The 18,344-nt window shown below is 41.8% G+C and overlaps 1 protein-coding gene across 13 annotated transcripts in view; it reads right to left on the minus strand.

Moving 5' to 3' along the window:
* Positions 1-18,344, minus strand: part of PTPRT (protein tyrosine phosphatase receptor type T) — a 502,670-nt gene that overhangs the window by 100,581 nt on the left and 383,745 nt on the right. For all 13 annotated transcript variants that reach the window (XM_035344293.1, XM_035344286.1, XM_035344283.1 and 10 more), the window contains exon 11: positions 16,076-16,178. In XM_035344293.1, coding sequence (XP_035200184.1) covers positions 16,076-16,178 — 103 coding nt within the window. The remainder of the gene's footprint in view (positions 1-16,075; positions 16,179-18,344) is intronic.

Consider the following 18,344-nt stretch of genomic DNA (forward strand, 5'->3'; position numbering starts at 1 on the left):
AAATGGGCCAAGGTATCACGTTCCAGACTCCACACCCCCTGGGGGTTAAAATTAAGCTCGGTTTTGTTTTTTTCCCCCCCCCCCCCCCCCCCCCGCATGTAGTGAGCCCACAAACCTTTCTCTTTTAGAAGGGGAATCGCCCAGGGACATTAATGGCCAGACAAATGAACTCTTTCCACAATCAGAGAACTTACTTATCTTTGAAGACATTCTCGGTTTCACCCTTGACTGTTCCCATACCTACTCCACTACTACATGCGGTTTTTATCATGAGCAACAGCTTTGATGCACGCCGAACCTAATAACAAATACTCTTTTGCCTCTATTCTTTCACGTTTTAGCTTTCCTACTTAGCCATTAATGCATATTTCTTCCTTTCATGAGGATAACTCACCCTTTTAATGACCTGAAATTTTACTTCTTATTTTTAATGGTTTTGTTGTCTGTTTTTTTTTTCCCTTTTGGAATCTTTTCAGATGTCTCTGGAAGCATAACGGCACGTCCATGAGCATTCAACTGAAATGTAATAGATATCCCATTTGCGTTCACGTTAAAACACCATTAATCTCCAGCTCGAATACTGCCTTCTTTTCCTGTGAAACAAGTATGTGAGCCAGCACTGCTGTCATTATTCTCTCCGTCTAAAAAAATACTCTCTGGTGAAACTTAGAATGAGTTACTGATTGCATTACTTTGCATTTTTTCCTCTATGCCCTAGCTCACACCACCTGATATAGCACTTGTACCTCTGTGCCCTACCTGCTTGACTCAGTGACCGTCATCCTTCAGCCCCACTCTTCTCAGGCTCTCCGTTATTTGTAGCGGTCAATCGGGCACTCCCAAAGGTCAAGTGGCCAAAAGAGAGGCCACACTCCAAGATTACTCTGCACTGAAGATTATGACTCTGGGAAATGGGTTCTTTACCAAATGATTACTCTGCGTCTCATTTTTTTGATCCAGATATTTTGATCCAGCCCCTCCACAACTGCAGGCTTCACAATTCAACCCTAGACAAGCAGTTTCTTTTTTGTTGTTGTTTCTTTTCCGCCATATTTTTGTTTTCCAGGTTATGCTTTTTTTCCTCATGTTTTGTTTGTTTACCTAGGAGCAGGATTTTCCTGACCTGCCTTCAGGACATTTCCAGATATCAGCTTCTCTGCATTAAGCAGCGAGGTGCTGTAAGGCACGTCGACGGCTTCCGTGCCTGCTACCAGCAGCACTAAGGCTCCCTCCTGTTTGCCTTTCCACGGGAACAAAAAGCCAATGATCCTCCAACCAAACAACATTCCTGTGGGAATTCTGGGTAGCGAGCACGATGGCCAAACCATGTGCATTACCACAATAATTCTGAAAAGAGCAAAAGTAATTCAACTTTGCTCAGCAGATGATAACTTTCCGTGACAGATCGTGACCCCTAAGATTGCAGCCAAGCACTAACTCAAAATAAATGCCGTAAGTATGATCTGCCCTTTTGGTCTGCAAAAGCACTTCAGCGACAGGCCCATTTCTGTTTCGATGCCGAGCGGGGTCAACCATTTGCAGCTTGTTACGACCGACAATTTTGCAATACACAGCATTGTGATTACAAGCAAAGAAAAGAGGAGTACTTTTCCAAAAAGAAGTGCTAGATGGAAGGCAAAAAGGGGGCAATGGAAATACTGAGGAGATATCCAAACTATTCTATTAGCTCTTATTCTGGCTACCAGGTAGGCAGTAACATAGATCTCCTGGGGCTCTCCTCCTCTCAAGCTTCAAAGCTACTGCTTCCATCCAGAATCAGCTAACACTGCCTTCATAGCAGGAATCAATACATCAGTTGAAAATGCCCAGCTGGATAAAAGAAAGTTTCACTGTCATACATTGAAATTATATTAAAAGAGACAACAAAAGCAGAGCATTAAAACTAGCAATACCATATAACAACTTCAGTACCAATAAACTGGAAGCAGGCACCGTTACACTATTTCATTTTAATTTTTAATATTCAGGCGCATTTGCAAACACTGCAATCAAAGGCACACATCTGCATGCTGCAGGGGAATAGAAGCAGGGGTCTTGCCTTCCTAGAGCTAAGCTACTCCAAGCCACCTCACTGCAAACAAGCAACACTGGTATCCTCATCAACAGCAAGAGAAGAATGGTTTCCAGACATCCATAGCTTCGCTCTCGAGAGAAAACTCTCTAGGGATTCTCAAATCTGGGCTGCTAATCGAATGCCTGACTTCCTGAAAGGCTGGAGAGCTCACTGCCCTGTTGTGCAGCTGCACACACTTATTAGAAAAGGAGGCCAAAACTGACTTCCCTGATAAATCTCACAGGTTTTATATAGATAAAACCACATTACTTTAATAGAAGCTTTTTAAAGTTTTTGACAGCTCCATTCTAAATCACTGATAAAAGCACCAGCCATAATGGTCGCCACAGCACAAATGTTGTCTGCAGAGGAAGAAAATGTGCTCTTATCATCATCTACGAGGTAATCTCTTAAATTTTGAGTTCTCTATTCAGTGTAGAAGCACAAGTGTGGATAATCAACATTCCAAATCACAGCCCCGTCTCTGTGCTACTGAGATCTCTGAGCTCTGTTAGACTTTGCTTTCCCCTGCTCTTTTCTTTTTGTGCTGCTTGCAGCACAATTTGAGGATGGTCTGAGGAAGCAATTGTCCAGAAATCTATCTGTGGATTTAAACCAGACTCAGGTTTTGGATGTATGATGCACATGAATGCGGGAGGGAAAGCTGTGCCAGAGCTTTCCATAAAGTATTTGACATCTGGTCTGCGCTCTTTGGTACCTTAGCATGTTACTTCCCATCAAGGTGAAATCTTCACTGTACTCCGATAACAATAGGGTTTGATAATTAATACAATTTCTTCCTATTGTTACAGTGATCTCCTAACCTGATTTATTAACGCTTTCAAGAAACAATGCTTCAGCAGTTAAGCACTTCCTGTGGAGCAATTTTCATCCTGAATTTTCTTAAATTTAAAAGATTTGATATTTTTTTTCATTTAATTTTAATATTTAACACATAAATGCATTATCAGCTGTATATTATTTCCAACAGTATTTTCTCCTGAGGAACAAAAACAAGTGGCAATTAGTACAGCCTGATTTTGCAAGGCATTTTTTGCAGATTATTGTGAGCAAGTGTTGTAGCTCACCCCACAGAGAGCAGGAACTTCTCATTTTTAGTTCAAATGAATGCAATATTTTCAGAATAATTGTCTGACAGGCTACAGGAAATAAGACAGCACCAAATGGTAGTGATTTCCTTATTAATAGTTATCTTAATTCAAAGATGAAAGACAAAAAGGGCAAATGAATGGGGCAGGTCTTTTCCATCCTAATAGCTGTGCCAGCTCAGACTGAAGGCACACAGCAGCCCACATGAAGCTGTACATTGCATTTCCCTTTGTGGAAACCTCTTGTGGCACCTCTTCTGTGGAATTAGAACATGCAGCACTTCTGAAAAGGCTACCCAAACACATGAAAATCAACCCCAAATACCGTCTGACCAATCTGTGAGACTTAACGCTGCACAGAGATGGGCAAAAAGCATTGAGCGCATGTGAACAGGGTCAAAGGCGTGATAATTAGACAGGCCAACAACCAGTCCTGCTTCTTTCCTCCAATTCACAATGGATTTTTTTTTAAGATTCGTACTCTTAAGACCATGGGAGTATTCTCAGCATACTGGTTCACACCCTCGGTATGCATCACACAGAGACCCGGACACTGTGGGCTGATTTCCTGCTGTGGAGCACTCCCAACACACAGGAGGCAGAGATAACGCCGGGCTGACCAGGCACGAGGCCTCACTGGAAACACTCACTGAAATCTATCCTTGGACCAACTTCCCTGCATGCCATTTGAACATGGCAGTCCTGATCCCAAGCAGCCAAACTTTCATTTTTAGATTGACAGTTATGGCAAAGCATCCACGCTACGGGTACTCACACTAGCTTCTTTCCTTATCATTTAACTTAATGTTCTCGGAAATTTGGTTGAACCAATTTAAACATATCTGCAAATATATTTGTATATAACCAGGAATGTTCAGTGCCTTTATTCTGCCAGCAAGGAGCCATCTCCCAGGATAATACTGGGATGAGAGGGTTGATGTGGTGCCGGATCCTGCATTTAGCCCTTAGGTGAACTACTGCATGTGCCTGTGCTTACTTTATGGCCAAGCTGATTTCAGCAATGCAAACTGAGATAGAAAGGTAGCACCAACGTCTTTATTTTCTGTTTCTTAAAGTATCCACTAAAAGCCTGAATTCTGCCACATGGGCAGCAAGAAACAAGATTGCACCACCCACTAAAAGTAGAGCTCGTAGCATTCGCAGACAGAAAACAGGTTCTGGGGAAAGTCGGTGTTTCGGCGAGCCAGAAACACTTCAGTCTTCAGACATAAGTTTTCTCCAAATAGGAAATGTGATGAAATATAATAGGGATGGAAGATAGAAATGTATAAAAATCTATCCATTCTCTATAGAACTCACTCTAAAAAAAAGTAAAATTAAATGGTAAATGAGACCCTTCTTAAAGTATGCCCCCAGCCTTCCCATGAACTTGCACAGAAGGGATTTTATAATAAATTCAACCAAAAAACACTTAACTCTAAAAAAAAAAAAAAAAAAAGATTTATAGAACATAAGTGATTTTCTAATAAAATTTACAAGAACTGAATGTTTAACAGCCATAAAGCCAGAGGCTGAGTCCCGCTGGTCTGAACATACACCGCACCTACAGCTCCACGTTGCTTTGGGTGTAAGGGTGAACATCTCCTCAGCAGCCTTCTCCCACAGCCTTGTAATCAAATGCTCAGGAATTAGAATCGACTCTGCAGACAGTTTCTAGGTTCAAGCAAGTGCCAATATACTCCTGGGAATTGAGTTACCTGCTTCATATGTTCCAAAATTTCACCCTTAATATCTTCTATGCACCTTTAATCAGAAGCTCTGAAACTAATCTACAAAACATAATGAAGTGGGTTTCACAGCCATCTAGGATGTACATACAGGGACCCTATACACTGTTCTCCAATTTTCTCTCTATTTAGGGGCTGATTCTAACCCATTAAAATCAATTAAAGATTGCTACAATTTCCAAACGGCTTTGAAACAGCTCCACGCGGAACACAATATGCTGAAGTTAAGATTAGCTTTCAATAAACATTTTTATGCAAAAAATATGAAATAAAGATTTCCTGCAATGTCATCTCCTGCAAAATGCTTGGCTATTTCAAAGATTCAAAAACTAGTCCATTATGAATATTGGGCTGCACTGCCATCAATATAATCATTAAAAGAAATCAGCTTCTTGGCATCTGCGAGAAAGCATTCACAAAAATAAAGCTTATAATAGTGACGCTACTTGAGGAAATAGTCTCTCATACTGCAGTTATTACACGAGATCCTTCATTTTGAAGTTATTTTTGCATGCTCTTTTAACACTCATTTAAATTAAACAACTCTTCTACTATATTCTCTGAAGTTGAACACCAGGAAAATATCAGAATTCAGCCACATAAAAAAAAAATAGTAATTACTGACTTTGCTATGGGAAAAAAAAAAAAAAAAAAAAGAAAAAGAAAAAAGCTGAGATAGAGCCAGCAGTAATGCAATCCATTTAATCAAGAAGTCTGATAAGAGTCTCTCATTCACTCTCATATTCAGCTCAGTACTCTAGATTTACTAGCCTACCAAGGCATGTTTTACCCTGAAATTCATGAAACAAAGGGTGGTGATTTCACACTTGGCTAACGCTACGGGCATTCTTCTATCACTACAACTCCAAGCTTTGTTAAATTTCTATGGTAACTGAAATGGACACTAGAAGAAAAGTAAGAAAGTTTAAAGTCTGAGCCTATCTCTGCATGCTCTGTGTAAAGAGAAGAGCCATGGTCCCATATTGTCCCCAGCCAGATTATGTGACAGCTACCTGTGAGAGGAAGCACACCAAGCGTCCTGCCCAGTGTCACACAGCATCAGCTGCACATAAACAAATCCCCGTACTCCTGTCCCATCTTCCACCCACCAGACAATACGTCCTTTCTTATGCAGCTTGGAGCTTCCAGCCTGAACACACACTAATCCTAAACAGTCTTCAAAAGAAAGACAAAATCAAAGACTTGCTACGTCTGTGCATCCCTGGAGATGCGACCTGCAGGGATGGAGCAGCAGCTGACAGCAGTGCTGGGGAAGAGAGGTGACCTGGAGACAGCTTCTCTCTTAAAACTGTACCCCACAAAAGGCACAATGCCTCATCAATCTTCCAAATTACCAGTAACAATGTTGTCACTAATGATGCTTTAAATAAACAGCTGTGTGTCTGTATCTATCTACATATAGATATGTGTACACATCTACACATATACGTGTATATATATATATATATCTGCATACACACATTAAAATTAGTGATTTCAACCTCATAATGTTCTACTCACCATTACTTCTAACAGTGACTAAAATCCTTTCAGAGAAGGACAAATCTAAAACCAGAAATATTTCCCTACAGCTGTGAGCAAGTCCAATCACCGCAGCAGTACCTGTGCATGGCAAACCCACGTGGTAGCCTGCACAAAACGTAAACGGTTGTATTGAGAGTCCGTATTTACTGACCAAAAGGATTTGCGTGCTTAAAAACTCGTTTTTTTTTTTCCAGCTATAACATTTGGTCTCATAAAGATGCTATCCATACAGTATTGCCTTCTTTCCATCCCCAGACCACCAGAACACTGCACCTACGTACCGGGATTATATATGCATCACTCTTTTAAATGCCTTAGATTCTCTCAGTTTAACCTTCCTGGAAATTGTAACAATAAAAAAGTAAAAAATAATAAAGAACCAGAGGGCATTTCAAAGCTCTGTGTTCCATTATCTCCACCATCTCCATAAGCCTGACCTGGCTTGCACCACAGATTAGACATAATAGCTGCTGTTCCCCCGTGGAACAGGCCCAGTCCCTATCTCTCCAGTTCAATGTTATTTTGTGCTGGCAGATTAAAGATAATGAGTGCAGACAGATATGGCTTTCGCTGCAACAGGAGCTAATGCGAGTGGCTTTGGAGGTGTTTTTTCCCTCCCGAACCACCTGCCATCTGTTTGATCTGGAGGAAAAAAAAACACACACAACCCTTTTGTGTTAATGTCGCTTAGCATTAAACAGGCATCGCTGACTGAGGCCTTACCATCCTCAGCGATCGCTGGTCTGCTCTGAGACCAGAAGACAGCACAAGGACAAGAAGAGCCAGAGCAGTTCTTGAGCAGCCTGCTCAAGAATAGGATAAGGACAGGAGCTGGCAGTCCCTTTCTGGGACTACCCGGCGCGTTCTGCCATGCCCTTCATAAAGGCGGTGCCTTGGACAAGGGATGGGTTATATTGGCACATGTTCTTAGTTGGAATGAGACTGGGCCATTTCCAATGGCTTCCATGAAATTAGGCCAATTTCCGTACAGAAACCATCTAGTGTGCGTTTTGAAATTTTTTCTCCCCTTTACAGAGCCACAGCTACTAGACTACACAGGGAAAACTACATAGCGAAAATTCATACATAAGAATCCAAAATACTTTAAAAAAAAAAAAAAGCATTTATTTATTTATTTATTGGCCCAAAAGGCTAAGGAAAACACAAGACAAGCAGGGAGAACTCTCTCTGCTTCTAACCTCAGGAAAAGCTTCATTACTAGCTAAGGCCAACGTGGTCAGCTAACAGCCTACTGGCAGTCAGATCATCAACATACAATAGAGCTCTTCTGGGAAGCAATAATACAGATTTCCAGCATCTGAAAGCTGCAGGAATGCCAGCCAGATTCTTACAGCCTATTCTGGACACTTTGTCCTTTTCAGAAAGTGCAAAATGATCATGCTTCTGCCACTTGGGAGAGATCATAAGTGGCACCTCCACTACATCTGCCCTGATCACAAGTAAATTGAGAATGTAAAAAGGGGAAAATGGAAGCCCTGAGGGCAAGGGCTTCTCTGCAGCAGCTCGCAGCTGGCCTGTTGTCATTTGTAAACACCTTTGTGAATTCCCACCAGAGTGGGAACGGGGCAAATTTAAACAGGAGGTTGTATCTGATAAAGACGTTTCACCAACTCCCTTCAAAGCTAAGCATATTTTTGATGCAACAGAAAACAAGAAATACAGGGTGCACCCTTTGGGAGGAAAAAAAAAATACACCTAACTGGCATCAACATCAGCTCCTGCAATTACTCTGGAATCTGCCAAGGTGGGTACCGAGGGAAGTCAGCATCGCTTCCTCGTCTGTTTTGCTGCTTGACCTTTCCAGCAGAAATACTGCTCTCCTCCTCTCTCTTCACCTTCCTCATCTGCGCCGTGACTACTTTTAATTAAACCAGTCCTATTTCCCCTTCCTTCTGCACAGTAAGCAAATCTCACACCCTCTCCTAGCTCTGCCTTTTGCTTTGGAAAAGCGCTGTGCAAGGGGAACTGAAATTACAGAGAGGCAGAACAGCATCATGGCTGCAGAGGTTTGCTCTTCTGAATTGTCTGGCTGCATTTATGATAATCCCTTCATTCCATCTGCAGCCCACGCACTGGTGCAGCAGCCCCCTTTTCTAGTTCCAAGAAATTATGCATTCATTATGTAGGAAATTAACACCTCAAAGCAAACTATAATTAGGAATTCTTCAATTCGGTTTATGCTTTTTCAATTAGGCCCTCTATAATTTTAATCACGGGAGCATTAACATGTTTCCGGAATTTATATACCTGTAGTATAATTAAATCCTGAAACGCCTTAGTCTGCAACAGCAAAGCAGAGCTTACTCATCTTCCCTTTTATTGCTTTTGTGTGTTATTATAGACACTTTGAGGGGCACCTGCTAGTGCAAACACTGCTTGCCACATGCAACAGAAAGGAGGCCGCTTGCCCTCTGAACTCCTTGTCCCTGCTCCAGGTGGAAGGCCTGGTAGGATAAAGCTTGTGCTCTGCTTCCGAGGGGTGGACACTTGCCAGGGACTAGTGCCCAGACTCATCCCATCTAATTTTAAGTACCTAAAGGAGCCACTTCAAGCAGATGAATCTTCCCCGATGGTCCGTGAAGAGAAGCACCCTTCGTGCTGCGGGCAGCTCCCACTCTGGGTAGCTGTGGGCAGGCTCAGCTCACCCCATCTGAGGGTCTGACCCAAGGGCTGTCGTAGGCACAAGGAGGCCCGTCGGTGTCTCAAGAAATTCAGATTCCAATTTTTAAAATGTTTCATGCAGTTTGCTATTATTTTATTCTGGAATAACACGGGAGGGGCTTTGGGAGCTGTGAAACACAGAGATAAATGTATTGGAAAAAGAAACCCTCAAACTGGCAACTGTGGGTATTTTCTCCTGTTCCCTCCTTGTCTTACCGGCTGACAGCTTGATGTGAGAAAATGGCCATCAATTTGTGACTCTCAGCTTAAAGTTCAGACTTCATTAACCTTTTGATTGCTGGAATTTAATCTGACAGTTTACGTGGACAGCATAGAAGATTTATGCAAAAACGCTCACTCCCCCACTTTCAATATCCTCAGGCCTTCATAAAACACTGAAAAATGTTAGCAAAAGCTTCACCGTGCAGCTAATAAGATGCTGCTTGACGCACAAAAAAATTGTCTCTATGTGTAATTTGATTGTTAAAATATTATAATTAAAATATATGTAAATTTTATGTCTTTCCTCTCCCATTTCCAGCTACTGCCAAGCTCTCAGCGGAATGGTTTAGACAGACACAGCAGGTCACCCAGGCTCAGAGAACAGGCATGTTCCTAGGGCTGATAAATGGGCAAAGGCAGTTTTATGACATTTTAAGGGACAGTACACTCAGATGTTGCAGGAAGAAAATGCATTTCCTCTACCAGATGAGACAATTGACCAAAATGCCACTTATCTTCACTTTTTAGGGCCAACAGCTGTCTCTCCAGGGGAACTAAAAACCACTGGAATATCAATTCAACTAATTATGCCATGCTATTAAAAAAAAAAAAAAATCCTTCCTGATACTTCGAGTCATCACCTTGTTTCCTGACATATCCCTACATCTCCATCGTGCTTCCCTCCTGATACAGTAGGCAAAGCACTTTTAAGATCCAGACTAACTCCAAGCATCACTGAAGTCATCCTGTGAGATCTAAACCCACCATGCAACAACTCCAGCTGAAACGGAAGCGTACGCTCAGTCCTGCTGTGCTCTGGTCAGCTCACCAGGGTTAGGACACACGGATGAGGTCAAGGCTGAAAACGCTCGCTGCAGCTCTTCTCCAGTCCTTTTGGGGGTGATAATCACACCCGTCTATGCAGCTGCCATTATTCCTAACCTTTCCTGTAAATTCTCATTCTCTTTCTCACCATCACATGCTGTTAATGAAAGAGCAGACCTGGTTTACCTTTAGGAGGAAAGGAACTGCTCATTTACCTTCAAACTATTGCCTAAATTAAAGACGGAACGCTATGCAGGAGAAGCCCAGCTTGAATGATTTCAGAACAATGTCCCTGAGGTATATTATGGGAGATGTTAATTAATACAGATAATTAGTCTTATAATATCAGAAGCCTAGATTGATAATCTCACTCCTCATTAGATAGTACAAAATTAAAAGATCGAATGCGATGACTGTTTGCCCTGCATTCAATCAACCAAGCCATGTGATGCATACTTTTGCATAAGAGTTTAGAAAAAGCAGGCCAGGACTTTTATTTCCTAGGTATTTATAACATGCCTATCAATGCAACTGAACTTTCAGAATTACCAAGGGCATGATAATTTGTTATGCTCCCCACAGTTTTCAACATTAGAACCTTTTTTATTGTTTCGCTGATCCTTGACTCCAGTCTTTATTTTCAAGCAAAAGGTGTTCTGCGTGGGAGTTTTAAGAACAAGAAATTGCCACCCTTTCCTGGCATTAATGAATTAATTATCAACATAAATGCCTGAGGCAAACTCATGCAATAACACTACGAAGCAGCAAAGCAACAAGCTGAAAAGCATCGCTCTGTGTAGCTACTGAGATGTAAACACCAAAGCCCTTATCTGCAAAACAAACAAAAACCCAGCAAATTTTGTAAGTTTATAGTTTCTTGTTTGTAGATCCCATTCCTCTTCCACCACAGAATCAAGGGCACTAGGCTTGCAAAACACTCCTTCGTAGGCGTGGAAAGAACTAATACACTATAAAAAAAAATCAAGGTGCCTGGGAGAGGATACAGGAAAGAGAAACTCAGTCTGAATAGATGATGGCTGAAACCACACGAGAAAAAATTATCTGGAGATTGAAGTTACAGCCTATAAATTCAGAGATTCAAAATTTCTGCTTTGTTGCAGACTGAAATGGAAGGCAAATTTTATCCAAAGCCTCAGTTCTCCAACACAGGATGGAAGCAATGCCACTGCCCTGCATCACAGGGAATTTTCATTTGTTACTATGTGTAGGTATAACATAAATACACACATACCTCATAAATTGTTTGCTTGGAAAATAGCTTGAGCAGAAAAACAGAAAAATAACCCACACTTCTTAAGAAGTGTGTTCTTAAGTGTTGTGTTGAATAGCAACACAATTGTATTCTCTTGATCCATTTAGCAACACATAGACCAAAAATATTTCCTATATTTCATGCTTGGGAGACCAAAAACGAGGTAATACTCAAGAGTAACACGGAGCTTGGTTAATATAAATTAATGTCTCCTACCAGCTGGCTGTTGATATGAAAATACTTGTGGTTATGTGTATCCAGCCATTGCACATTTGCATCATAAATGACTCTGACCTGAATATATTTGTCCAGAATCACTTATACTAACTCCTTACACAGCATCTACATACATGCACACAGATGCACGTATGCATGAGGTTATGTGCAAAGCTTGAATACCAATGTTCCAAAAATACTCCTCTTTAGCCCAATACAGGTTCAGGTGCCTAAAAGACCATCAGGTATCTGCACGCTGACAGACATGCAAAAGAGAAATCACAAGTTGTGTACCAATACACCTTGGACAACTGCAGCAAGTTAGAGAGATCAAATCCATCTTTTTCCAGCAAAGTTCTTCACATTCTGAAACCCCAAAATATAACTGCATACTCTTCTCTAACATCCTTCTACAGCATCCTACAGCACCAATACACAGAGCAGCATGCCAACAATGCAATCACACTTCAGGTGAGCATTTATTTAAACTTTGAAATCGTTAAAACACGCTCTGGAAATTTGATTTCCTCCATAGCAGTAATATAGGTAGATTGATACAACCACCAGTATGCTAATAAACCAGATGGACTTTCAAATATCCAACACACAGCAAACATCCCGGTAGACTTGTCATGTAGATAAAATCCTTCACAGCAGTATTTTCAAGCAGTGAATGAGATATAAATTCTCAAATAGAGGTCTAAAGATGTCATATGTGAATAATCTATGAAGGACTGACTCAGCCCTCCTGACAATAACAGATTCAGAGGCAGAATTATCCTCCAAATCTCACTCAAGTTTTTTTCAGAAAAGAGTCGAGGACTAAGAATTGGGAACACTTGCATTCTTCTTTCCTCTTCTGAATCTATTATGGATGAATGTCAGTCTTCAGCAATCAATCACAACACCATTCATGGGCTTTAGATTGATAATAAGAACACCTAAAAGTTATTTTTAAAGGGCAATATGGAGTCAAGCTCTGCAGCTTATATCATGGAAAATAAAGGCAAGGATGAAGTGCCTAGACCACGAGGGAGAATATTTATGGCTTGCTGATACTTCACTTTTTTTGGCAATAGGACAGAAAATATAAAAGAATATCTCAATTTACATTATTCCTATTAGTTCATATGAAAGCATCTTGATTGTTATCTATAGATTATTAACAACGTTGAGTTCATGATCATTAGTTTTATAAACAACCTCATTTAAGTTATTTATCCTGAGCACTGGGAAACATCAGAAATGTCTTAATGTTGAAAGTGACTTTGGATTCAGTGTACCTGCATTTCAAATGAGTGGAAATGCAATGAATCTTATTTGAAATATTCTACAGTATTACTCTAAAAATGATCTTGCAAACCACACTCCATCTGTATGCTGTTCAGGCTACAGCAGAATGAAATTACACAAGACAAAGGCACAGAACTATCTTATGTATAGATACTAGCTCACAATCACATCCCTGCGCATACTCTAACTCATCCTCCCTGGCATCTAAGAGGAAATATTAAAAATAATTACTGTGTACTGAGGTTTTCTCATTTACACAGTTTGGAAGAATTATATTGAAAACCTGAGGAGCTGCAGAGCAGAAACTGGCTGCCTGGAGAACTGTTGGGACTAGGAGGTGAGGGGCCTACCTCTTCCTGCACAGTGAAAGACCTGAAGATTCAAGGTTTTATGTGATAGTGTCAGGAAAATCTACTTCAGCCTATTTTAAGCAGTATTTCAGAAACACCCCAGGCAGGCTGCGTGGTCAGTGTGCAAAGCAGGAAGGATCTAGGGAAGCACAGCCGTGTCTACAAGGGGGGGCAGGAGCACAGAGATCCTACTGGCACGCTGCATCCCGCGGCCTGCCCTCCACCTACCTCTGTGCAGCCTCGATGCTTAGCACCAGGACTGCCTACAGACATTTGTCTCGACTCTGATCCTGTATTTTCACTAAGGCCCCGGGTAACTCAGCAGAGGATGGCATCAGACTAAGAGGGGCTGCAAGTCCTTTGGGTTTGCATCAGAATTTAAAAGCATTTTGAAAATCAGTTTGAAGATATTTAGTGGAAGTGAATACAAAATACTGCACTTGTGAAGGAGAAATAAACATGAAACAGAGAACAACTAACCAAACAACAACAAAGGGGATATATTGGCTCTCAGCTTGAATATGAAAAACAAAGATGGGGCTGGGGGAGGAACACCTCATTTTTGTGTGTCACAGACAGTTCACGAGACATTATTCTTCTAATCTGCTGGGTGGTGTTGAAGCCCCCGAGGCAGTGCTACCTCCTTTTGGATATTACATGACAAGAGGATTTACGCCAATTGGAGAGTGTGCAGAACAAACTGAAAGAAAAGGGAAGAGGTAGGGAAAATATAAGGTTGCTTATAATACTATTGCTGAGGTTAGACTAAACCCAAACTATTTGTTTATACAGTGAAAGGTATTCACACATTGTGAAGCTGTCATATCTAATAAAATGTTTCTAATCTCCACAGGCCTCCTTCCCCTGCCATACACACAGTTCCGTTCTGTTTTTTATACACACGTCTACGTCAATGAAATGGGCTAATTTTGGGAAATAATCTTATCATTTAGACATGGCATGTAAGCATTACACTCTGCAAATGTGTGTATAATAGACTACAATACAATTAAAGAAAACAGACTGAAAAATTATTAAAATCTTTACAGTTTTTTTGTTGTTCTTTATGGTATACACATTTGCTGGAAAAGACATTATTCAGTGAATGAGGTTAAGGTATGGTAAATTGACTTCGAGAAAAATCACATGACTTCTCAATAAAAAGATAAAATAGCAACACTCTTAAGACAGCAGGTGGTACAACGAGATACAGGAATGTTCCCCCATATAAAGAAATAAAACAAAACAGAGCTGTGTGATTTTACTGCTATTTTCCAGCAGAACAACATCCCTAAAGGACTCAGAAAATAGGCTCCTAAATTTGCTCATATGGAGTACCAGAGATTAAAAGGGAAACATTAAAGTCCATCCCTCAGAAAAACTAGAAAGGGGGTGGTGCTAAGTTAAAAAAACAAAAAACAAACAAATGATTTTTTGCTTTAAAGTATCACTGCAATTTGGAGGAAAGCTGTGATGTAGGGCGGACAACTAATTGATATATGATTATTAAATCAAATAGGTTTACATGTGAGTAATCTGATCCTGAATATTTTGTGGGACATCCTTTAAAAAGCACAAAGAACCTAGCAAAGCCAAGTCATTTTTGATGGAAGGGGCTATGTGTTTTTAAAATAACATCCAGAGGAGAAATTTCAGAAATGTCTTGTGTAAACCTGAGGTAAACCCTGAAAAGCCTACAGGAAGGTAATGGCTGCTGAATACTTCTGCAAAGCAGCCCAGGTCTTCCTGGGTAAACTAGGCAACTATTTTTATTGTAAGGGGTTATAATTCATACACTCAGCTGAAGAGAATGGCAGGATGAACGACTGCCTGGCATTTCTGCCAGACAGGTAAGGCAGCCATCAGTGCTGTCTTGGAAGGGGAGTTTGTTCTGTGCTCATGCTTTTCACCATGTATAAATTTACCAAGACAAAGGATGGCTGTGAAGTACAGGCCTATTAAGTCACGTTTCCACAGTCAGGGAGTGATCTGCAGTGAAGTGCCCCATTTCAGCACTGGACATCTTAGTGGTAAGAATGGGATCCAGCTCAGGATTAATCAGAAATGTTTTCTACAAGGTCATTCTGTTCCACAAGTTTCATCTGTACAGCTTCCTGCCCCCTAAATCCTCCAATCTGTAAATGGAAACTGTGCTCACCTCCAACTGGCAAAGTCTCACAAAACCAGTGAGATTTTTCCAGTCTCAATCACTCGCTCACTCTGCATCCACCCTGGTGGCAACAGCTGGATTACAGCATTGACATATGAGGAGTCTGGCTGGATGTAAAATTGAACAAATGCATCCGCAAACATCAAATATATTTCAGGCGTTCATCTTACAGAGCTACAAAAAAGGCCTTGGCCATGGCAGGAATGAGGGCACGAGATGGAGGCCTGAAGCCTCCTCCACCCTTGCAGGGCGATGGGGAATTCACACCACAGCACGCAGCTCCGTGTTCTCAAACTCCAGTATTGCAAAGGCATCTGAAGTGATGCTGAAAGGGCAATAACCCCGTGCCATGCCGCCAGCAATCCTTCCTGGAGGTTACCAGCGGGAGGCAAGTAGATTGAGGTGTTTATAAAAGGAGACCGTGAAAGGCTGAAACAACAGCAGAGCTGGCCTTTTAGTAAGTGCTTGCTTTCAGCGGCTACACTACCAGACGAGAATGAAAGGCGTGAGTGAAACCTGGGGAGGAAGGAGAGGGGAGAATTGTGAAAAGGGAAGACAAAACACCTACCTGACAGGGGCTCCCCGGGACTGAGCAGGCTTCAGCATAACAGTGATGGTGGTGTCAGTCTCGTTCAAGGGGGAGTCAGTGTCGTATTCTGGCATCGATGGTGCTGCGGCAGAACAAAGAGCAATGCGTTAGTTATACGCCAGTTACTGCCTTTGGTAGTGATGGCAACGTAATATTAACATTTCTTGGAGACCGTTTAACATTTCTCAAATGAAACATCAAAATACTTTCTAAATGTTATGACCAAAATTGTCAAAACTGTTTAAAAATTTGTACACTCATTTTCTATTAAAATTAAACAGGAATTGGACACCCAAATCTTCAAGCTGGCTTTGAAAATCCTCTCATGATTTTTTAAGACTTAGTAATCCTTTGAGATGGGATCATCTCTTCAATTTTAAAGGTGAAGTAAGTAAAGGATGTGGAAGTTGGAAGACGCCACCTAGGACCAATGGATCAGTGGCAGAGCTGAGACCAGCACCCCAGGAGCCGGGCTCTTGTTCACTGTTCATGTCAATGATTAGACTTCCCACAGCTTAGAGTTTTTAATGCACTTTTTAATAGACAGGCTTGAGCTGTGTCTCCTTGATTAGCTGAGGGTACATTATGAAGCAGGAAAGCATCAAAGGAGAGGAGCACGGAATTAGCCAGGTTGTTTTAGCACTCAAATCCACGAATTTAGCCCCAGTGCTTTAGTGTTGTTGAACACTGAAAGCAAGAGGTGGCTGCACTGCTTCCAGTGGTATACTCGGACAGCAACCAGCCATGGCATCCATCGCTTCACTGAGTGTTCCTCATGACAAAACAGAAAACCATTGAATGGTCACACTTAGCCGAAGTCTAGTTCCTACTTCTGCTTTATCATCTTCTACTACAGTCATTTCATGAAGGTAGGATAGGTTTCCTTAGGAAACACTTTTACTTATTCTATTACTTCTTCCTTCCCCAATAGCAGACATAATTTTTACTGTGGAAGAACTGAAGAGATCATGAGATCAGAGCAGCATTGTTTATTCCAAAGATGCAGGTTTTGTTGAAATACTCTCAACTATAAAGCAAATAGAAGAATTTACACAAAGAGAGTAGTCCGCTCAGTTCAGCTGTAGCTCTCAAGGGCAAGCTGCATTGCGGGGGTCCCATATTTAATCCTCTCACAGAGATTTTCACTGTAATCCTGTTTACAATCAGGATTTTTATCTAAATGCCTGAAAACTGTCAGGAATGGTGTTTGCTATTATCAGCTCAGCAACTGACTTCCCCATCAATAATCTAGCAATGATTTCAGAATGAACGCCAATTCCTTAGCAAGGATTTCTCCGAAAAAAGTACTCTGCATCAAGGGGAGTCATTTAAAAATGATGCCTGCCACCAGCAGTCTTCCATACCAGGTACCACCATACTTACAGTGAGAATCGGTCAGCACCTGCTCTGGGCAAAAGGGATCTTGCCACAACAACTGCAGTGCCACCAACAGGTTGCAGGGCCCTTTCAGACAGCAGAAACAGGCTGGGCTCTACCTTTGCAGGTTCCACAATCCTACTTCAAACAGAAGCAGCAGCTTCCCTTAGCCTAGCCGCAGCACTGCACTGCTGCAACTAAATTGCTTCTGATGTTAGCTAGCTCCGATGGCTCCTTCTGGCTGTGCGTGAGACCTGTTTAGTTATCTTCTACCCAAAGCATTGCACCTGCTGAAGTGAATTCAGTTTTACTGCCAGACACTATATAGAATCATAGAACGTCCCGAGTTGGAAGGGACCCATAAGGATCATCAAGTCCAACTCCTGGCGCCACACAGGTCTACCCAGAAGTTCAGACCAGGTGACTAAGGGCATAGTCCAATTGCTCCTGGAATTCAGACGTGCTCGGTGCAGTGACTACTTCCCTGGGGAGCCTGTTCCAGTGTGCAACCACCCTCTCGGTGAAGAACCTCCTCCTGACATCGAGCCTAAACTTCCCCTGCCTCAGCTTCACCCCGTTCCCACAGGTCCTATCACTGCTGTTTATGGAGAAAAGGTCTCCTGCCTCTCCAAGCCCCCTCAAGAGAAGGATGTAGACCGCAATGAGGTCTCCCCTCAGCCTCCTCTTCTCCAGGCTGAACAGGCCCAGTGACCTCAGCTGCTCCTAATACGTCTTCCCCTCTAGGCCCTTCACCATCCTAATTGCCCTCCTCTGGACACTCTCCAACAGTTTCACATCCTTTTTGCACTGTGGTGCCCAGAACTGCACACAGTGCTCAAGGTGAGGCCGCACCAGCGCAGAGTAGAGCAGG

This window comes from Oxyura jamaicensis, chromosome 20 (assembly GCF_011077185.1).
Source record: "Oxyura jamaicensis isolate SHBP4307 breed ruddy duck chromosome 20, BPBGC_Ojam_1.0, whole genome shotgun sequence".
Classification (NCBI taxonomy): Eukaryota; Metazoa; Chordata; class Aves; order Anseriformes; family Anatidae; genus Oxyura; species Oxyura jamaicensis.